General features: G+C 42.7%; 1 protein-coding gene and 1 long non-coding RNA gene across 7 annotated transcripts in view; one reads left to right on the top strand and one right to left on the bottom strand.

Moving 5' to 3' along the window:
• Positions 1–23,061, bottom strand: part of LMBR1 (limb development membrane protein 1) — a 154,810-nt gene that overhangs the window by 28,998 nt on the left and 102,751 nt on the right. For all 6 annotated transcript variants that reach the window (XM_040464440.1, XM_040464443.1, XM_040464439.1 and 3 more), the window contains 3 exons: positions 7,257–7,337; positions 1,879–1,955; positions 1,158–1,235 (listed from right to left, as the gene is read on the bottom strand). In XM_040464440.1, the coding sequence (XP_040320374.1) occupies positions 1,158–1,235; positions 1,879–1,955; positions 7,257–7,337 (236 nt within the window). The remainder of the gene's footprint in view (positions 1–1,157; positions 1,236–1,878; positions 1,956–7,256; positions 7,338–23,061) is intronic.
• LOC121022899 (uncharacterized) lies at positions 10,928–20,103 on the top strand. Its single transcript, XR_005787154.1, has 3 exons — positions 10,928–11,021; positions 17,007–17,041; positions 19,813–20,103. It is a non-coding gene; the product is annotated as an uncharacterized LOC121022899 (long non-coding RNA).

A 23,061-nucleotide genomic window follows, 5' to 3' on the forward strand; every position in this document is an offset into this window, starting at 1 on the left:
AACGGATGGCACAAAAGTGTACCGTGGGTGCTTGGGACTGACGCAGGGTGCAATATCTAAAGGAGGGTCACAAAGTGAATAGGGCCACCAAGTCACGGTAGGTGACTTCCTGCTCTATCAATGGATTTGGGTCTAATCAAAAGCTAAAGACCAGGCTGTAGATGAAGGAGGACTGTCTAGTGTTGTTGTCTGCCTGTGGAACGAGGTACCCAGAGCATTTGGCAGACTAGACACCAGGCAGTGACAGAGGGCACAAGGTCCAGCAGAAGTTAGAGGAGGGCAGGATCTAAATGGAGAATACGGCTGCAAACATTAGCTCTGAAAAGAGCAGGGTGTCTCCCCGTCTTAGACCCAGGGAAGAAATTTAGGTTGATATTGGCTTTTTTCTATGAAAAGACAGGTGTATCACCTGTTTAGAGGGAGAAGTGGCACCAAAGCCTGAATGAGTTTGGAAGCCCTTTCTATGGGGTATGGGGAGACTGCTGACTTGGAGAAATATTAGAAAGTGTTACAACGTAAATACTATTTTAAGGAATCAAACGTGTACAGAGACACCTACAAGTACGCCAGATATGAATCTGTAGTGATAACTACCTTCTATACAGAGAATATATCCAAAAAGGCTGACAGAATTTAAAAGAATCATCAACTTTTAAACAAGCGAGAAAACACAATTAATTCATGAAAAGATGTACATCTGACTCTTCTCCAGTAACTAAACTAAATGATTTAGTAAACTGAATCACAAAATGTGTCATTCTTTTGAAGCATAAATCCCTACAAGCCATATATTTGGACCTTTGGCAAAGACAATGAATCAATCTAAAAAACTCCTCCGATACCACTATTTCACAGAGTACACATTTTCTTAAAGAATTACAAATATGAACTTCTGTGAAAAACAAACAAACTGTGATACAAAAGTCTACAAGGAAACTCTGGTATTTGATAAAAGGGCTGGCCAACCCAAAGTAGGAAATTAGAAACAAAAGACACAGTTTACAAACACTGTGTATGAAGGCTGTTTACATAAAGAACTTCATACAATCCGATACATACTTGCAGAAAGGTGAATGTTGTAAATTACTTATTTTAAAACACTCAGGGTATATACAAAGAGCACTTGTGCAAAAGAAAAGACTTTGAAAGCACTTTACCCTTGTTCCCTTTGGCATGGCTGTTTCATCAACCAACAGGCAAAGAATATTACAGGCCACCAGGAGGACCGAGATGAACTGCAACACAGACAGTGAGCGTCAGTTCTCGGTGAGCGTCGATACACACGGATGAGAATCTCAGTTGCTGACCAAATATATGCTTCGGTTAGTGGAAAAGCAGGCAAGACCAAAATTCTATGTATAAACAAACTGTAAGGACTCAACTAACTGCAAAAACTCCAGAATAAACTCTAATAAAAGCCTCTGCAAATTACTACAATTTCAAAGCTTGTGACCAAAGCTAGTAATAGAAATCCAGTTACTACATGACTTTACCAGTTGGAAACCCACAACTCCACAGATATAAAATATCATTACAATGTTATCAGAACTAGTTTAATGATGGAATTTTGATATCCTAGCATAGAATGTGAAGCAGGGGGTATCTGCAACACCTCATCTCTTAATTCTACAGGACACAAAAGAATGAATTTCCTGCTTTCATGAGGAAACAGTTAATCTTGAGGACTTTTTAAAAACTGCCATTAATTTCCATTTTTACTCTATTGACTTTTTCCAAATAAAGGTACAGATGGATTCTAATCCTGTTGATGGAAAACCAGTTTACTAGAAACCATTTAGCCGAGGGAGTTGTCATACTCAAATACCAAAGTAAATAACAAATAATTTGCTTTATTTAACTAGGCAAATAAATTCTTACTGTTTCAATAAGGAGGAGAACCATAACAGCGGGATACACCAAATTTCTTTCCCATGCTGAAGCTTTTTTTCGCCTCTCTATTAGAAAAAAACAACAACAAAACACAACAAAAGATTTCCAAAGGTTCTCTCATTCCCAAAAACTCAGTTTCATTCCTTATTGCTATAACCAGTATGTATTATTTTTATATAATTTTTTTTTGCAAAACCCATAAATTTTTAATTTTCCTCTACAAACTATAAAAATCAAAGTTTTAAAATCACTTTGCTAACATTAAATAGCTCAATCCTATGATGCTTACATTTTATCTCTGCAAAGACATTTCAGTTGCTAATGAAACCTACTGTTAATACACAGGTTACTATGAAAATTTGGAAATACCTGTATTTGATACAGATTTACATAATGATACAGATTTGAGTGAATAAAGTAACGTGATTAAAAATCCCCTCTAATCCAAAGATAAATTCCTCTAGTTTCCTAGAGGCTGGAAGCAAATTTCTGGCTACAACAATCTACCTTCTATCACACCAATCCTCATGCCATGAACGACTGGTAAAATCAAATCAAATTTAACTAAGAACAAAAATGTGCACGAAGGAATCAGAGCTACCACGACAAACTTGTGAGGTCAATATTCTGTGAAATGAGTCAGCGTGAGCCCTCACGTCTGCACTGCCTTTCCCTGCAGACTTCTCCACTTCCCGTGCAGACTTTTCCAACATGTAACTGGCACGGCCCTGCGAGGCTGAGACGTCAAGCAAACATCAGTAGGTAAAATTAAATGATGCTGAAGCAATGCTTTCAGCAAACTCACCAGGGTCAGGAAAACAAAACTCGTGTGGAGTTTGGGGCTCCCAACGCAGCCGGAATTTGAGAGGCTATGACCAGAGAAAAGGAAAGAAAAAAGAAGAGAGCCTAACATTCAGCCTCTTGTCCTTCCAGGCACCAGTGGCTGAGAGAGCAATAGGAAGTAGCTGAGTGACAGGAAGAGGCTGAGAGAAGAGACTGAGAGGGCGACAGGAAGGTACAGCAAAGAGGAGGGGCAGAGCTTCTGTCAGGCTCATGTTTCTTGAGGTGAAAACCAAAGTTCGGAGTTCATTAAGAAGATGGGATCAGAGCCAACAACGAAACACCCAGGCTTTCACTTCGGAAGCTAAAAACTAAGAGCAAGGCCAAAGTGCAAAGAGACCGGCCCTCATGAAGGGCACGACCCACTGTGGAATGATCACCAGCCCAGACAGAGGAAGGAGTCATCCCTACTCCAACTGCCCCCCAGGAGAAAAAGCGAATCCTCTCTAGGAAGAAAACATTATCCAGAGTTTCTACAGTTTGGTGTAAGAAATGTCTGACAATCAAATGTTACCTGGAGATAGGACAGAGAAAGAAAGAGAATAAAAACAGACTTTCAGTTTATCCGGATATTGAACGTATCAGAAAGAGGCCTTAAAATAACTGATTAATAGGTTCAACAAGATAAGCGACAAGATGGCAACTGCCGCAATTTGAATCCAGAAAATAACCGAATGGAAATTCTAGAACTGAAAAATACGGAAACTAAAAATAAGAGTTCAAGAGGAAGTTGAGCAACAGGACACAGCTGGAAAGACAGTGAAATGGAAGACACATCGATGGAAAATAGCACAGATCAGAGAATGTAAAAAAAAGGAGGAGAAATTCCGGGAAAAAAAATGTAGGAGTGAAAAGGTCCAGCACGTGTGCAACCAGAGGCTAAGGACATAACAGAATGAACAGAAGGGGTATCTGACGAGGTAAGGGCCCAACCATTTCCAAAGCCCTAAGCCATATGCTGAAGAAAGGCGGCAGATCTCAAGGAGAATTAACATAAGGAAAACCAAACCTGAGCACGTCAGGGTAAAAGTGCTAATCAAGGACAAAAAGGAAACCTTACAAGCTTTCAAAAGGGCACCAAGACAACTTTCAACTGGAAACCAGAAGACTCTAGAAAGACATCTTTTCAATGTGAACTACCAAATAAGAACTCTAAATTCTGTGAAAATACCCTACCAATGAGAAGGAAAGGGAAAATGTTTTCAGGTAAACAAAAACGGACAGAATTCATTGCCAACAGACCAGCACTAAACGAAATGCTAACAGATATTTTTCAAGCAGAAGCTAAATGAACACTGGAAACACAAATCAGGGGCACACGAATTTAAACACCAGTGAAAACCACTTCACGTCCACTAAATTGGGAAAAATGTAGAGTCCCACATTGTCACTTGCTGACAGTAAAGTGGAGCAACAGGAAGTCTTACCCATGCCTGGAAGGAATGCAAAATAACACAACTACTGGGAAAGTAATTCAGCATTATTTTAAAAAGTTGTATACCCACATACTCAATGACCCTATCATTCCACTTCCAGCTATGTACCCTGAAAAAACAGAAGTACCAAGAGATATACAGGAGAATGTTTATACCAATATTACTCATAATAGAAAAGATAAGAAACACATCAAATATCCATCAACAGCAGAATGAATGAAGTAACAGACAACACGAAGTTGTTTACAAAGATGAAAACGACAGCAACCTATTGAATGGGAGAAGATATTTGCAAATTATATATCCACTAAAGGGTTAATATCCAAACTCTACAAAGAACTTGGACAACCCAACACCAAATTTAAAAATGAACAGAGGATTTAATTTTTTTTTTCAACGTTTATTTATTTTTGGGACAGAGAGAGACAGAGCATGAACGGGGGAGGGGCAGAGAGAGAGGGAGACACAGAATCGGAAACAGGCTCCAGGCTCCGAGCCATCAGCCCAGAGCCTGACGCGGGGCTCGAACTCACGGACCGCGAGATCGTGACCTGGCTGAAGCCGGACGCTTAACCGACTGCGCCACCCAGGCGCCCCTGAACAGACGATTTAAATAGACATTCTTCCAGAAAGACACACAGATGGCCAAAAGACACATGAAAAGGTGCTAAACATCACTCATCATCAGGGAAAGACAAATCAAAACCACAATAAGATATCACCACACACCTGCCACAATAACTAAAATCAAAAACACAAGTAATAACAAGTGTAGGCAAAGATACAAAGAAAAGGGGACCCTTGTGCACTGTTGGTGGGAATGCAAACTAGTGCAGCCACCATGGAAAACAGTACGGAGGTTCCTCAAAAAATTAAAAATAGAATTACCAAATGATCCAGTAATTCCAATACTGGGTATTTACCCAAAGAAAACAAAAACACTAATTCAAAAAGATATATGCACCCCAATGTTTATTGCAGCATTGTTTACAATACCCAAGACATAGAAACAACTCAAGTGTGCGTCCAAAGACAAATGGATAAAGATGTCATATATACATATTTACACACACACACACACACACACACACACACACACACACACACACACACAGGAATATCACTCAGCCATGGAAAAGAATGCAATCTTGCCATCTGCAACAACATGGATGGATCCAGGTAGTATAGTGCTAAGTGAAACAAGTCAGTCAAAGACAAACACCTGTGGAATTTAAGAAACAAAACAAAGTAAAAAAAGACAAACAAAAAACCAGCTCTTACTTACAGAGAACAAACTGGTGACTGGCAGAGGGGAGGTGGGTAGGGAGACGGGTGAAACGGGTGAAGGGGATTCAGAGTACACGTATCACAACGTGCACCGGGCAAGCTACAGAATTGTTGAATCACTGTATCACACCCCTAAAACTGATGTAACACTGTCTGGTGATTATACTTCAATAAAAAAAGAGAAATAAAAACGAACAAATTTTCAACAACACTGGACTTCCATTTCAGAGGCCAATTTACCACCCAGGCTGAAACAGTTAAGAAACCAAAAAACACATGCATATGAAACAGTTTCGAGACACTGGACGTGTGACCACAGAGAGACGGTGATCTCTGAGAGATGCCCTGGGTTCGCCCCTGCTCAGTGTCATGAGATGGTGTGCTAGCCACAGCACGGGGCGTGGGAACCCAAGCAGGGCCCAGCTCATTCCTGGAGTGGAGGACATAAAATGGGAGTGGGGAGAGACCAAGTTGGCTGGACTGTGCAGAGCAAAGTACGACAAGAAAACTCCTCAGGGGAAGAACTCCAACGATCTTGAAAGGGTCATCTTTAGTCTTCAGCGGGATAAAGATCAGCTCAGGTACACGAGCAAACAACCCACAGCTGAGGAAAGAACCACTCAAAAACGTCAGAAGGAGCAGTATCCAACCATCACCGAGGGCCAGGAATGGGGCCTGTTCCCGCGAGACAGTAACAAGGCCTCAGAAATCAGCAGCATTATTGCCTTGATGTGAGAACAATCGGCCCTACGGGAGATGCTGCTCTGGCCCCGCCTGGCAGGCCTTCAGAGCAAAGGATACAAAAATATAGCGCCCAGCAGTAAGATTCACAGTGTCCGCTACCCAGTCAAAATTTGCCAGGCAAGCGTAAAAGCAGAAAAGTACAACCAATGATAAGGAGCAAAGTCAATCAGTTGAAATTTATCAAGAACTCACACAGAAGTGAGAATTAGCAGATAAAAACACTGAAAGGGTTATCACAACTGTATTCTGTATGATCTGAAGAGTAGAGGGCACAGACTAAACACGTTGGAGTCCTAGAAGGGATAAAACAAGTCTAAACAGGACTTCCAAATATAAAACCTGCAGGGTCTGAGAAAAATGCGATAGATGGGATTAAATGCAGTTTTCACACTCGAAAGAAAAGATTAGTGAACATGAAGATACAGTAATAGAAACTATCCCAAACGAAACACACAGAGAAAAAACCTGACAAATAAAGGAAAATCCTTGAGTTTGGGGCAACTTCCAGGGCACCAGTGTACATATAATCAGAGTCCCTGAAAGGCGGGCACAGAAAGGAAAAGAAAAAAACATCTGGAGGAATAATGGCCAAAAATGTCTCAAATTAGATGTAAACCATAAATTCCCGGGTCCAAGAGACTCCATTAACCCAAAGAATAAGAAGCATAAAGAACACTACGCTAAAGTACATCTTAATCAAACTATTCAAAGTCAATGATAAAGAGGACATCCTAAAAGCAGAGAGAGATAAAAGACAGTTTAAAAGATGATGACAGAAGATAACTTGTCAAAAATAATGCAAGCAAGGAGACAGTGGAGTGACATCGCTGAACATCAGCTTCTAAAAAGTCATTTTACAAAACAACAAAAAAGGTGAATAGACAAATGTTTATCCTCTCCCCAAACTAAAAGACAGTCTTTATCAATAGCTTCGGACAGACTGGAAGCCTATAACCCTCACGAAACATTTCATAATTTTTTGACTCTTTCAGACTAAGGTCAAGTTTCTGGAAAGACAGCAAGACCAATACACGAGTGACAAACAAAAATGTACAGTACCTAATTTTGTCTTAAGGGTCTTCACATTTTCAAGTTCTTGTTCCAACTCCATTATATTGCATTCCACTGATGAAGACAGTCCTAGCAAAAGCAAAAATATTTTAGGAGTATAACAACAGAACTCAACAGTATAGAATGGGTAGCCCTCACATTTAATTAAAATACAAGACAAGGGGCGCCTGGGTGGCGCAGTCGGTTAAGCGTCCGACTTCAGCCAGGTCACGATCTCGCGGTCCGTGAGTTCGAGCCCCGCGTCAGGCTCTGGGCTGATGGCTCAGAGCCTGGAGCCTGTTTCTGATTCTGTGTCTCCCTCTCTCTCTGACCCTCCCCCGTTCATGCTCTGTCTCTCTCTGTCCCAAAAATAAATAAATGTTAAAAAAAAAATAAATAAATAAAATAAAATAAAATAAAATACAAGACAACACATTACAAATCCTGATCATGGAGAATAAAAACAAATGCTGATTTGTGACTCACAGAAAAGTATACACATTTCTTTACCACTCAAAACATCCACGTTCTTGCTGATTAAACACTACACGTTTCCTAAAGAATACCTTACTTTGATAAAATGTTTACTTGATCTGTTAATTTTTTATTTAATGACAGAAATACCGTATGCTTATTATAGAAAGTGAAAGAAATTCAAGATCTAATTCTCTATCCCACCTCCCTAAAGTGACACTCAGGAACAGCTTGGTTGATGCTTCCACACCTTTCCTCATACTCATGTATATATTCACATGTACATGTACACCACACACATGGTCTCTATTATACAAGAATGGGTTAAATTGGACACGTTACTTAACCACTTGCTTTCCTAGTCAATGATACATCCATGTTTACAGATAGTGCCAACTTTAACAACTGAATAATATTCCACAGTATGGATGCACTTCAGTTTTATTCAGAATTATTCCACTTATGACTAGTCCTAGGTTTTCCGCTATTTTCTGCGACAACGTTGCAACAAAAATTTTTGTACGCATATCCAGTACACTCTAATTCTATTATTTTTGCAGGACAGATTCCCAAAATTCTGAGTCACAAGGTATAAGCATTTACAGTTAAGAGATATTTAGAGGTTATTCCCTTCCAAATATTGCAATTTATTGTAAGAATTTAAATTATTGTAATATTTCCATTTCCATTTATAGCTTTTGAAAGTATCTATTGTCTAATACCTTCCCTCGCACTGGATGCTGTAGTTCTTGAATTTTGGCCAATATGATGGATAAAAAATGTTGGTGTTTTTTTTTATGTTTATTTTTGAGAGAGAAAAAAAGAGAGAGAGACAGAGCGGGAACAGGGGAAGGGCCGAGGGAGAGGGAGACACAGAACCTGAAGCAGGCTCCATCCAGGCTTTGAGCGGTCAGTACAGAGCCCGACACGGGGCTCGAACCCACAAACCATGAGATCATGACCTAAGCTGAAGTCCAGTGCTTAACTGACTGAGCCACCCAGGCGCCCCAAAAGTATTTTCTTATTGTTACTTTAACATATATCTCCCTAAATGTGGTTAAGCATCTTTCATATGTTTATTTACCACGTGGATTTTCCCTGTTCATATTTTCTACTTATTTCTATAAGGACTGGCATATCTCCATATTCTGTTTTACCTGTTCAATTCTGAAATGGATAAATTAAAATCTCCCACTACAAATTTACTTTCATTGATTAGGTTTTCTCAGTTTTTAAGCGTTTTCTCAATATATATTTGCATTTATTTGTCTGCTGTTTTTTGGGTTCCTAGAAGACTGTTACACCCTCCTTAAGAATCACATCTTTTACCATTAATGACCCACTTTGTTTTTAATGTTTTTCAACTTAAATTCTATTTGGTGGACCTTAAGTTCTACTTTCTTTTTGTTTTTATTTGTATTTGTTTTACTTATTTACTGATTTACACATGAGAGACCAAAAAAGATTAAAATTAAAGGTAGATAGGTCTGTGTGTCTATCAATGAATCTTATTCGAGGTTCAACCTTATCAGTTGGATTTTGTTGGTTACAAGCAACTGAAATGTTTGGACTGGGTACAACAGAAAAGGAATTCATGAGAGAGAGAGAGAGAGAGAGAGAGAGAGAGAGAACCAGCAGGAAAATTTCCAGTTTTCCTGGGAAGGAGAGGAACCAGGCAGCTGGGGGGCGCTCCGGGTGGCAGGAACAGATGGACTGTCTCCTCTTCGTATTACCGCTGGGATCGATCGGTTCCAACGATTTTCAGTCTTTATGTTGCTCGGATCAAGAATAAACGTCCAGTGTCCTGAGGGCCTGGCTCAAGAGTCACAAGCCAATTCCTTCGGTAGGGGAGGCAGAGGACTCTGACAAGCGTTCCACGGAGGTGATCAGATGTGAGAAGGAAGAAAGCCAAATCAGATGCTTTGCTACAACAGATCTCACAGGCTCTGTTCTTCAACAGTGGAATTCAGCCATTTACATTTAGTGAAACATACTGTTTGCATTCAGTAGAATTTTGTATAAGAGCTGATAAACTTCATTTTATACCTTCCATATTGCTTGTCTTGATTTTTAAGTGTTTTTTTGATTGATTACTTTTTTAATGCTTACTTTGAGAGAGAGAGAGAGGGAGAGAGAATCCCAAGCAGGCTCCACGCACAGTGCGGAGCCCAACTTGGGGCTCAATCTCACAACCGGGAGATCGTGACGTGAGCCAAAACCAAGAGTCAGACGCTTAACAAACCAACTGAGCCACCGAGGTGCCCCTTAAGTGTTTTTGTTCCTTTTATCTTTACTAAAATGAAATGTGCACGTAGTTCTGACTGCCAAATACGTTCACAAGGTACATACTTACACGCTGACCTGCCTCCCCGAAGACCACCACCTCAAATTGTTTAGCTGATTCTTTCAGCATTTATCTCCCTATCACTAAAGAAACAGCTTCCCTCGCTAGGCCCTGATTTTCCAGCTCTAAGTATTAACTAGGGCCTTCCTACCAAGGAAGATAAGGATTTAAGTCTCTATAAGCCACACACCTTATCATTCCTCCCTCTCCCAATGTGGACCGTTGGAAACTGTGGTTACATCAGTAGTCGATGTCTGCATGACTGCAACAGAAATGCCATCTGCTGCTTACCCACGTAACAACCTATGGTTAGCTTTCTTTTCTTCCATAATATTATTCTTCCAACCCCTAGAATTAGTCATTTTTTTCACTTGCTTAGTTTCCTTATGTACTTATCACTACCTCAATGCCAAAGTTTCCTCCCGAATGTCTTTTTCTCTCGGTGTTTGAATTCCTGTTATACCACTCATTTCATTGCCTGGAAGAAATTTCTCCTGGAGTCTTTAGACCTGCCTGGTCTGACTGCTGCTCTCTGGCCCTGCTGCACACTGGCACCCTGGCCCCTCCTCTCTTCTCTCCCGCAGTACGTCTCTTACTTCCTACACAGCCCTTCTCACTTGCTCCGCTCCCTTACGTAGGGGGTGCGTAGCCTCCGGCAGCTTGTGAAGAACAGGTCAATGGGAAGTAATATCTTTGAGACTCCACAAGTCTGGATATTTTACCTTTGCTCTCGCAGTTTGGGAAGGTATGGAAATCTAGGTGAAAACTAATAATCCTTCAGAATTGTAGGTCACTGCTCCATTGTCTTCCAGCTCTGGCCCTGCATCCGAGAAGTCCGAAGTTCTCCTTCCCGTCGCCTTGAGTGTGAACTGCTTTCCAGTCTGGGAAACGTGTGGAATCTCTGTTCCCAGTGTTCTGGTGGCGAGTCCATTTCCATGTACCACGCAGGGCACTAGGTGAGCCCTTTCAATCTCCAAATTGACATTCTTTGGATCTGAGAAATTTTCTTGATTCTGTCATTTCCCTCTTTCCTCTCCTCTCCCCATGTGGAATTCCTAATAGTTGCCTGCTATTTACCCTAAACTGGTTCTCTAAGATTCTTAAATCTTTTCTCCTATTTTTGTCATTTGACCCATCTTCTAAAAAAGTTCTTTACCTTCCAGTCTTTTGGATAGGCCATTATTTCTAAATATCAGAAGTCCCTTTCTGTTCACTAGATACTCCATTTTTAGAGAATCCTGGCCTTCCTCATGACTGCAGTCTTGGTTTCTTTCTCTCAGGATGTTAACAACAGATTTATTTTCAGATATGCTTCTCTAGCGTATATTCTGTCTGTCCCAGTGTTCTGTATTGTTTGGCCTCTCCTTTCAAGTAGCTCAGAAGTCTGGTGAGCCTTAGGTGTCTGCTCATATTTAAGAGTGAAGCACGAGGGGTGCCTGGGTGGTTCAGTGGGTTCAGCATTTAACTCTTGATCTCAGCTCAGGTCTTGATCTCAGGGTCATGAGTTCAAGCCCTGCATTGAACTAAGCAATGGCTCCACCCTGAGCGTGGAGCCCACTTTTAAAAAAAGTGTTTTTAATTTTTTTTATACCGTTTATTCATTTTTGAGAGACAGAGCGCAAGCAGGGGAGAGGCAGAGACAGAGGGAGACACAGAATCCGAAGCAGGCTCCAGGCTCCGAGCTGTCAGCACAGAGTCCGATGCGGGGCTCGAACTCAAAAACCATGAGATCGTGACCTGAGCCGAAGTCAGATGCTTAACCGACTGAGCCACCCAGGCGCCCCAAATGTTTTTAATAATAATAAAAAAAAAAGAATGAAGCACTAAACGTGCTAATTTGAAACTCAAGAGTGAGTGGTGGCTGACCACTGTGAGACTTCTTGCCGGCTAATCCAAGCAGGGCACCCCGCAAGCAGGGCACTTCCTCTGGGCTAGACAGAGTCCTCAGAGACTCTTCCCATCTCCTCCTTGAATGTCCGTGTAAAGGGAGATGGGAGCCTGTAAGCATTCACCCCGTCCCCTACACTGTTCCCAGGCCACAGCCTCTGTTTCACTCTCTGGAGAATAACCCTCCCTCTTCTCGGGGCAGGAGAGGCAGTGCCTGGGACCTTGGATGGAGGGAGAAGATGTGGGCATCCAATCGCTTCACAAACAGGATTTTCAACCAACCCTCCTGAGCTTACTCCACGTCATCTCCACTTCCATATCAGGCGGTGCCACTTCTCGAGATTTGGGGGGAGTCTGGGATACGAATCAAGCACAGATAGCTTAGGATTTAGCCTCATTGGGTCTGCTAAACTCGTTGCCTCTAAAATTTTCTCAGGTTTGCTAAATTCCAACATTTTATTGTGATGTTTTTCAAGTTCTCATTCCCTGAACGTCAGCGTTCTCATCTGTGAAATGGGGTGTATTTATTAGGATGCTTTCCACTGGATCAAAAATCTCAACTCAAAGTAGCTTAAAAAAGAAGAAAATAATTTCACGAAATTAGAAGTTTAGACACAGAATGGGCTTCAAAGTGGGTTTTCCCACAGCTCAACAGTGACATCCAGGGACTGAATTCTGCCACCCACAAGTTGGCTTATTATGAAGTCTGGTGGCTCTTTCCCCTTTCATGTAATTTCATAATTTCTGTTTATTTTGCTCTTTATTTCTTCTTTTCCCAGCTAGTGGAATTTCTGTCTATTCTTTCTCCCCAGGTTAATCTGGCACTTCAGTGGTTACTTTCTCACTCTTAACACAAGTACGGTTGCATTTTTTTTTCAGTATAACACAGTCATAACCCCATAATGATGCTTTACTGAGTAACTTTCCTGCATCAAGGTGAAGCTTTCACTGTACTTTCATCTAACGGTTCTTTCATTGCTTCCCACCCACTCCTCCTAAATCCTGGATTTTGCTGAGATTGCTTTAAAAATATTTAATATAAAAAAAAAAAATTAAAAAAAAAAAAAAAAAGAAAAGAAAGGGGCGCCTGGGTGGCGCAGTCGGTTAAGCGTCCGACTTCAGCCGGGTCACGATCTCGCGGTCCGGGAGTTCGAGCCCCGCGTCGGGCTCTGGGCTGATGGCTCGGAGCCTGGAGCCTGTTTCCGATTCTGTGTCTGCCTCTCTCTCTGTCCCAAAAATAAATAAACGTTGAAAAAAATTTTTTTAAATAAAAAAAAATAATATAAGATTATTAGTAAACTTTTCTTTCAGTGTATAAGTTGTCATTTCCTCAATACCTAGAATAGTACCTAGCACAAATGAGATATTCAATATACAGATATGGAATGAATATCTTTTTTACCCTAATATACATATGACATCTTGATAAATGTATGAGTTTTTAATTGCAATCTTCCCCCCGCCAACCCTTAAAACTAATGATATTATCAATAATCCTTAACAGGTCACAAACAGGAAGTTTGATGTTGATCTCGCTCTCTCCTTTATAAGTTATTATTCTTTGTGAAAGCTTGTGAGACTTTTATTATCATTATCATCATCACGCTTGGAATTCCACAATCTTACACAATAAGTCTAGATCTTTTAAATGTCCTATTTAATAATCTTGTCCGGGACTCTGTGGTCTTTTAACCTGCACCAAAGTCTTTCTGCAGCACACTGACATTTTCTACTATTATCTATTTACTTAATTTTTTTCTACTTCTTCTTCCTCCTTCTAGATGCTTGCTATTTTTTCTTTAATGTTTATTTATTTTTGAGACAGAGAGAGACAGAGCATGAGCAGGGAAGGGGCAGAGAGAGAGGGAGACACAGAATATGAAGCAGGCTCCAGGCTCTGAGCTGTCAGCATAGAGCCCGACGCGGGGCTAGAACTCACGGACTATGAGATCATGACCTGAGCCAAAGTCGGACGCTTAACTGACTGAGCCACCCAGGCGCCCCTAGATGCTTGCTATTTAGATTAGGTATCTCGGCTCTAGAGTCCATGTCTGCCATCTCATTGTTTCCTTGTCTTTGTACTTTTGCTCCGTGACACTTGATTCTTCCACTTGATTCTGCCAGATAAGTAATTCGATTTTCAGAAAGACTACACCCGTTCCTCGTTGCTGGTGTAACAAAGTGCCATCAACTTAGTGGCTTACACAACATAAATGTATTAGCTCACACTTCTAGAGTTCAGGAGTCTGAAATCAAGGGGTCAGCAGGACCGTGTTCCTTCTGAAGACTCTGGGAAAGAATCTGTTTCCTTATCTTTTCCAGCTTACCTAGAAGCTGCCCACATTCTTTGGCTCATGGGCCCTTCTTCGGTCACTCTGCTCTGCTTCCGCAGTTACATCTCCTTCTCTGACCCACCTATAACAATGGTGTGAGGACACCGGGCCCACCAGATCATCCAGGATAACCTTGAGACCCTTCAACTAATCACCTTGCAAAGTCCCTTTAACCACGGAGGGGCCGTGTGTATAGAATCAGGGTGGTTGGGACTCGGATAGTTTCGCAGGGTCACTATTCCGCGATCACAAGGACTTTTTCATCTTTTGCCTGCTGAATTTTTCTTTTTTTTTTTTTTTTTCACATTCTAGGTGGCCTTTTTTCTTCTCTAACTACACGTCCTTAAAACTCCCTATTTGGGGCGCCTGGGTGGCTCAGTCGGTTAAGCTGCCGACTTCGGCTCAGGTCATGATCCCACGGTCCGTGAGTTCAAGCCCCGCGTCGGGCTCTGTGCTGACAGCTCAGAGCCTGGAGCCTGCTTCCGATTCTGTGTCTCCCTCTCTCTCTGCCCCTCCCCCATTCATGCTCTGTCTCTCTCTGTCTCAAAAATAAATAAATGTTAAAAAAAAAAAATTAAAACAAACAAACAAAAAAAAACCTCCCTATTACTTTTAAGAGCCAAGTACAAACTCTTGCTTGTCTCTCCATTAGCTGTCAACCTCAACGGGAATCAGTTGTTCTAGATCCTCATCTCTGCAGTCACCACTCAGCCTCCAGCGAGCGATCGTTTTCCTTTATGCCCCGCTATCGTCTCCTTCACACCTCATCACGTCAGACCGCCTGTCAAACAATGACAAACCATTTCGGGGGCCCAGCAGTTTCTGCTTTGGGGGGCTGGGGAAGAACGCCAGTTCTTCCTGATTCAGGAAGCAGCAGCCTCGGGGCTCCGGGGTGTCTCCAGCATCAGTGCGCTCCTTTATCAAAGGGAGGAAGAAAGCAGGATTTGGCCAAGGATGCTAGGTGGCTGGCGGGCGAATGCAGTAAGTAGGGGAATCCGAGGCCCTTTCTCTAAGCCCCCTTGGGGACTCACAGAACTCCAGCCTTCCCCTGGGTTCTAGGAAAGGTAAGTACTGCTCCCTCTACATCTCCTGCCCCGCTTCCGCCCAACGCTGAAGAGGGAGAAATCCACTACCTTCTCTTTTGGAGAAGCTGAGGTCTTGAATGTACTAAAATGTTACAGTATTTCCAGAGCTCCCGAGTTTAATCATTTTACTTGTCAACGGGTAATTGACATTTATGGGAGAATATGGGTTAAGACAGATCTCAAAGCTATAAAACTTTGACTATAAATATAGTTTAGAGTGTCTAGTAGCCAAAGCAAAAAGGGAAACAATTAAATTATCGAATTAATGAATACTTCCATACAAGGAGGTTTACAGTAAGACAGCGTCGCATTTTAAGATTTGCGAGTGTCTCTGAATCAAAGCTTAAACAACAGACTAGTCTTACAGATACCTTTTACTTTTTATCCCATTTCTTCATAAATTACATGGTGTGTATCTGTAGTTAATGCTCATTTAAATTCTTTATCTGATTAATAAAAATACAATTCCGAACTACATTTCATTCCCTATATTTGTAAAGAAGTATTATTCCAGTAACCAGCTCAAGACTAGAAAAAATAATCTGATGAGTATTCAGAAGTTTGAAAGGGAACAGGGATCAGGATACACAGTATTCCAGCTGCCAATTTTAGATTAGGCAAAAAGTTAGAAATGCCTGCTTTGTGGTATGAGGTCTACAAAGCCCATTACAAATATCTAGACCTATCACTATATTTTTCAAAGGAACAAAAACTAAAGTGGTATTTCCGAAGTACTGTATTTTTATTTTCAGGAGACACAATGCTAGGCACGCAACAGACAGTTAGTAAATACTGACTGGGGTGCCTGGGTGGCTCAGCCGCTTAAGCGTCAGACTCTTGATTTCAACTCAGGTCATGATCTCACAGCTCATGGGTTCAAGCCCTGAATCGGGCTCCTCACTGATAGTGCGGAGCCTGCCTGGGATTCTCTCTCTCCCTCTCTCTCTGCTCCTCCCTCTCCCTCTCTCAAAATAAATAAATAAATGTTTAAATAAATACTGGCTGACTTGCGTATAAAAATTAAGAATGCATTCTCATCGTCTTCAAACAGAGCATGCTCTCATTAAATGACTAGATTCACCTGGAACAACACAATTTTCAAAGACCTTACCATCCTTCACTGTGTATCATTACCTACGTGAGATGAGTAAGCTTGTGTAGGCAGAATGTCCCATTATAAATGGCCAAAAGGAACGATGGCTATTGCAAGGAATCAAGACATACCACAAACACACATTGGAATGTTACGTGAATTTAAATTGCACTAAAAAAAAATCGTCAAAATATCCTGAGCAACTGTATTATCCTCACTTTATTTCAAAATGAATCTCACAGGTTCCATGTCAGCATTGTCTAGTCAATAAGTCAAATTGGTAGACAAAACCTGTTTGGACTAGTCATGAAAAATAAAAAGGGATTCTCCAAGAAAACCACAAAGCAGCTCATTTAAGGTCAATTTAACGGTATTATTCTGTTTTTCTTCCAGCCACGACATAAGATTTCACTACCTCAAAGGAAATTATAAGAGTATCTATTTGCATTCCCCTAGGTGATTGGCAGTTCAACACCAATTAGTTCAAAATTACACTGTTACTAGCATGTAATAAAAACAACACCTTTCATCTTTCTTACACAGGTCAGAATACCTTCAGAGCCAATAACTTTGATCAAGTAAGTATTTTTGATCCTGCCCCACCCGTCTCTTTGGATTCAGGAAAACTAACAGCTGAAGGCAACTTTTCCCAGCTTTATTCTTAAGCTGAAAAACGAGTGCGGTATTGAAAATATTTTGCTTCCAAGATGACAAAATTTCCCAAAGCCCAGCATCGCTTCAGTAACTAAGCCTTAATATACAGACAGCTTTAACTGACATTCATATGTTAAAAGGAAGATACTAATGATTTAATTTAAGACACGTAATGCATTTTTAAAACTAAATATAAATTCTCTAACTTGGTTTGTAAACAACTCAAATAACATGAGGCAATAAAACAATCTCCCTAAGCAATCTGGTGTCCCAAACCAAGTCTCATAACAAATACTATTTAGAAGTAGACACCTCTAGAATAAACAGATTAGCTTTTCGTTTAACTTTTTAATTTAGCACAGAACCAAAGAAAAGTTGATTAGAAAACCTGCTAAGTAACCCTTTAAAATTTTGATTATACTTAATATGTTAAACTGACCAATGTGATCTCTAGTCACCAGGATGAGAGGTCTCTAAAGTACTTTTAATTATCTCTAAGCGCTTAGGCGGATGATTTGATTTTGTTGCTTAAAGCCCCAAACGCCCAGAAATTCACAGAGCCAACAGCCTCATCCCCGAGGCAAGCGGCAGTTACGGCAGAGCACAGCGCCGTCGCTGATGAGGCGGACCCTGGACAGCATCTGAGAACTGAAGCTGAACATCCAGGTCTCCACGGCATCTATTTCAGCACCAACAAACACCGCTACTGCCCCCAGAAGAGACGGGCGAGCCACACACTCAAACACTCCATTTCCATTCCACTCGCAGCGCTATTATTTGTGAAAATATTGGTTTCTAGTTACTCGGGACACATCTGCAAAAATATGCCTCAATACAGAATCAAGTAATATAAGACTTTTTATACCCAACACGATTTGAAAATTCAAATACACATTCATTCTAAATGAGCACAAGCAAGATAGAAAATATTTAAAAATCAGCTTTAAAAACATTTATAAAAAGCTATATACAATCAAAGTAATTGTTTTTACCTTAGACATAAGTTATCGGTAGATCTTAAACTGCAGGAATACCATCATCCAAATAGGCTGTGGGTGAACAAGTAAGTCGCGTGTACTAAATTTATCTTCTGCTAGTAAGTTTAGATCATTTATATACAGTGATCTAAATTTCAGAAAATAGATGATCTTGACTCAAGTTATTCTACAGTTTGTCGCTCTAAACTATTCTTCATCTACTGATATTACATATTATCTTACGTCTCTTCAGTCACATCATCTTATCTCACAACGAATCGTTTGGGCTACACCTTACAGTCAACAAAGCGAGTGCCTAGCCCGAGAGGCTGAATAAATTGTAACAAGGTACCTCTCACTGTTTCAGACGTTTGGACTCAAATGTTGGTAATGTGAATAGAAAGAAACCATTTAACTAGTTTCACCGGTAGAATTAATCTTCTTTGCTGTTAGCTCAGGAAGTCAAGATATTACTAACTACTTTCTTCTATCACAGGACTGCCATTCAGTGTCACAATTTTTGCTACATATGTACGTTGTTGATGAGAGCTCGTCAGCCAATCAGTCTAACCCTAGTCGTGTCTCAAACTGGCCTGGGGTCTGACCAATTTGAGACATTCTCAACTTCAGTGATACAACCAGCAGTAAACAGTATTCTTAGAAAACCATTGCTAGACTACAGAAGAACACGTAGAGAAAGTCAAGATGAAGGCCTGTAGAGGACAGAAGCTAAAACGTGACACAGACACAAGCTTCCTCCCGACAGTAAGGGCGTGGCCCGAGAGCCTTCAGATAAGCCTCAGCAAACTGTCAGGCAGCGACGATAAAGAGTTCCTCCGACAGGATGCTACTATGACTGCCTGGCAAACTCAGATTCGTGATTCATGAGCAAGACTCCAAGACTGATGGGGACCAAATGCTTCTGACGGGTCACTAGGTTCCATGAAAAGATCGAATGTGGGTGTTTTCCAACCTTTTCTTTTTCAGAACACAAAGCTACTGCAACCAGACACTCTGCAAAAATGAAACAAGTACACGTGCTGCACTCTTAAGAGTAAGGAATTCATCCAAAAGCTTCAATGAAAAAGGCTTCTTTAAAAGATCAAAATCAAGCAGAAAGGTAATTGCTACTAAAAGTGATATGCTAACTTTTTATCACGAAGATGAAAACAGCACCTAACAAAATTGAATGGAATCATTAAGTTCAAAGTCTACAATATTTTTAAATAAATTACATTAAAAGAACTGTGAAGGTTTTGAACTTAAACAATAAAAAATAATTCCTATTCATTATGGCACTTCTAACGTTACCCAGTACACCCATAGGCTATATACACACGAAAGCTAATTATTTCAATTAATGCTGTTGCATTACTTAAACATTTAAACATGCTAATGATACATGCATCCTCTTAATCCTGGGTAGGAATTACAAAAGATCTACCACAATTAATGTAATGGGACTTTCTGTTGGGCTGCTCTTCTGGGGTCTTGGAGTAGAAATGGATCCTGATTGCTCCTATTTCATGGCTTAACAATGGGGGAAAATCACCTTATTTCTGCTTTTTCACCTACACCCCAACCCCAGGGCATAAGGTCCTCCAGCCCTCAATCTTGGCTGCTCTTCAGAGTCTCTACTGTGGGCCTTCCTCAATGCTGGCTGCACGTAATTCTTTTATCACCAAACTTGATTTCTTCTACCTTCTTCACTTTTTAAGGTAAAACGACAACCCTCCGTCATGCATGTTTTTCAACGATTCGCTTACTCACGCAACAAGTTATTTACCACCAACCCACTATGTGACTGGGGATATCACAGGATCAGGAGTACGGGAAGGAAGAAGACGAACAAAAATGCCTGCCCCTGTGGAGTTCAGGTTCTACTATGGAGAGACGGGCAGCATATAAAAAGTAAAACGGGGGTGCCTGGGTCGCTCAGTCGGTTGAGCGTCTGACTCCAGCTCAGGTCGTGATCTCACAGTTCGTGGGTTCAAGCCCCACGTCGGGCCCTGTGCCGACAGCTCAGAGCCTGGAGCCTGCTTTGGATTCTGTGTCTCCCGCTCTCTGACCCTCCCCCGTTCATGCTCTGTCTCTCTCTGTCTCAAAAAGAAATAAAAATTAAAAAAAAAAAAAAAAAGTAAAATGGTGTGTCAGAAAGCGGAAAGTGCTACAGGAAAACATAAGGCAGGAAAGATGGAAAGAAGGGTCAGGGTAGAGGTGGTGGCAATATTAATCATATCCCCTAAGCTACAATGTGGAGAAGCCCACCAGGAAGGGGCTCTTTGGTAAAGACCTAAGAGACAGAAGGGAAACACGTGATAACACCCTGAGACAGGAGGCGACGGGTCAGGGAAGAACAGGAAGGAGACTGCAGGAGAGGAAGTCAGAGGGCACACAGGGTGCAGAAAGAGGACCAATGCCAAGACTGGCCTTTATTCAGACTAAGAAAGGACAGCACCGGAGGAGGGCTCTGAGCACATAGGTGAGAAGATGTGACTTACGTGTCAAGCACTCTTTCTGACTTACAAAGTCAAAGATAGATGCACGGAGACTAACTAGTAAACTACTGCAAATATCGAGCCAAGAGGTGACTGCTGCTTAAATCAAGGTGGTGACATACCAGAGCCAACGGCTTTGCTAAAGGAGTCCGTGTGGGAAGTGAGAGAAAGAGACTCCCAGGAATTAGCGTGAGCATCTAGAAGAACAGATCCACCACCTACAGAGGCAGGTCAGCTAGGACCGAAGCAGAACTGGGGAATAAGACCGTCAGCTGACTTCGGACACGGTATGTTTAAGGTCCGTGTCCGGCATCCAAGTAGAAATGTCTCCTAGACGGAGGAAGAGGTGAGAGCAGAGGTCAGCAGCACACAGATGGAATTTAAAGCCAGAAGACCAGATACGATAACCCGAGGAGTGCAGGTAAACAAGCGTCAGGAGACTTTAAGGATGGAGGCAGGGAGCGCGCCAGTGTGAAGCAGCTGCGGACATGGGGAAAACCAGCGGGGTTTTGAGAAGCAGAGGCTCACGGAGCAGCTCACTCACGAGAGTGTGGTGAACCAAGTGGAGTGAGGAGTGTGGACGAGGCCCCGGAAGGCACCAGCCACCGCGACAACAGCATGTCAGTGGGGCACCGCAGGCAAGAGTGCGTCCCAAAGCAAATGCGGAGCGCGGAAAAGAAACCGAGGAGTGTCCAGCCCGTGAGTTCTGCGTAACAACAAGCGAAGCAATGAGGTGGTGAGCCGGAGGGACAGGAGGTGCAGACAGACTGGCTCATTTCTTCCTCTCCTTCCCTCCGTTCATTCACTCGTTCTGAGAAAATATCAGCACATCTCTATGCTGAAGGAAACGATCCAGTTGGGGGAAGACTGGTTACAACGGCCACAGTTGTGTCCTTGAATCAGGGAGAAGGCACTGAATCCAGTGCCACCAGGGGTGGGCGGGGCGGGGAGGGGGGGCTTTGCCAGGAGCACAGACAGCGCAGCCACAGCGGAGGGAGAAAAGGCAGCACGTGGTGGGGGACTTGCACGCAGCGGAGTCAACGGGAAGGAAAAAGCTCGTGAACGTTTCGGCACGGTCGCTTCACTTTCTCAAGAACAGGGGAAGCAAGGTCGCCAGCTGAGCGTGATGGTGAAGTCTCGAGGAAAGAGAAGACATTAACAGTCATGTAGGAGAATGTGAAGTACATTTAAGATACGGTCATACGTTTAAAGAAAGGCCAGGTGGTTACAGTCGGTCAGCTCAACAGGCGCCAGGCAGAGAGAGGGATGGGGCGAGCAGGGCACGGAGTCAAACGATGGCCCGGAATTTCAACTGTGTGAGGCAGCCAGGGTCCGACGGCCGAGGAGAAAAGGCGGTGAGAAGTTATTCAGATGGACAGACGGCACGAAGGACTGCAGGAAACGGCACGCGACGGGTGACTGACCGTACGACTGCACAAGAGCCGATCGCCGCCAGTGACCGGGCTGCGCTGTGGTCCCAGGCAGCGAGTAGCTGAGGAAGACCATTCAGAGTGAGGCCGACGGCTGGCCAGGTGGGCTGCAAGAATCATCCACACGGACACTGAAGTCACCAGTTGTGACAGGCGTTGTGGCAGAGAGAATGATCACGAATGAGGAGCTAACGCCCTCAAGGTGGCAGAGGGATTGTCTGGAAGGAGAAGAGTGATGGGAAAAGGGAGAAGTAATGGGATCACAATCTAATGACATGAGGTTCAAAGTGTCCACACGCAGCAGAAGACAACACGAGGAGTGAGGTGGGGGACACAGGAAAGAAGAGAACCGCCACCTGACCGGGACTGAGAAGCCGTCTGTGACGGGAAAGTCACATTTCTTCTAGCGAGGGTGGGGGGTGGGGAGACTGAGGACCTGGTGGTTCCGCTGCTGTGACCCAACGGTTTTGGGCTCCCCGTGGTTCCCCGCAGTTCCACACGGTACCCGCAGAGTTTCGGGAGCTAAGGGACAGTGGGAAATCAGGTGAGAGTGGGGCGCAGGAGGTGCAGGGGACAGTCTCAGAGGCAAGGCTCCCGGAGACTCGGGCTCCTGATGCTGACCGCCAGTGCAGGACGCGCTATCTCTCATGGCCTCGAGGCAGCCGCGAAGGAAGGCTGTGTGCTGGGGACGCCGGGAGCCGGAGCACCGCCAGGCCAGTGGTGCGTTCTGGGGCTGTGGGAACCAGGCGGCTAGACATCCGGGGCCCCCTCTTGCTCCGGGAATACATACAACTCCCACCATCTGTTTCTTTTTTCCAAGTATTTCAGTGCTGGATAAAATCTGACAGACGCTCACCCGGTTTTTCCCTTCTTCAGCCAACTCATCTATGATCTTGAGACTCAGGATCTACGTTTATCTGCTCAAGGTCTGGTGCTTAGAGGAAGATGCGCAGTAAACAGAAAAAGGAGGAGAAAGCGTGGAGCCGATGGCTAACAAGACGACTTCTTGAGGACACTGGTTTACCTTCTAATAGTGTAC

This window comes from Herpailurus yagouaroundi, unplaced genomic scaffold, assembly GCF_014898765.1.
Source record: "Herpailurus yagouaroundi ecotype Mexico unplaced genomic scaffold, PumYag 483, whole genome shotgun sequence".
NCBI lineage: Eukaryota > Metazoa > Chordata > Mammalia > Carnivora > Felidae > Herpailurus > Herpailurus yagouaroundi.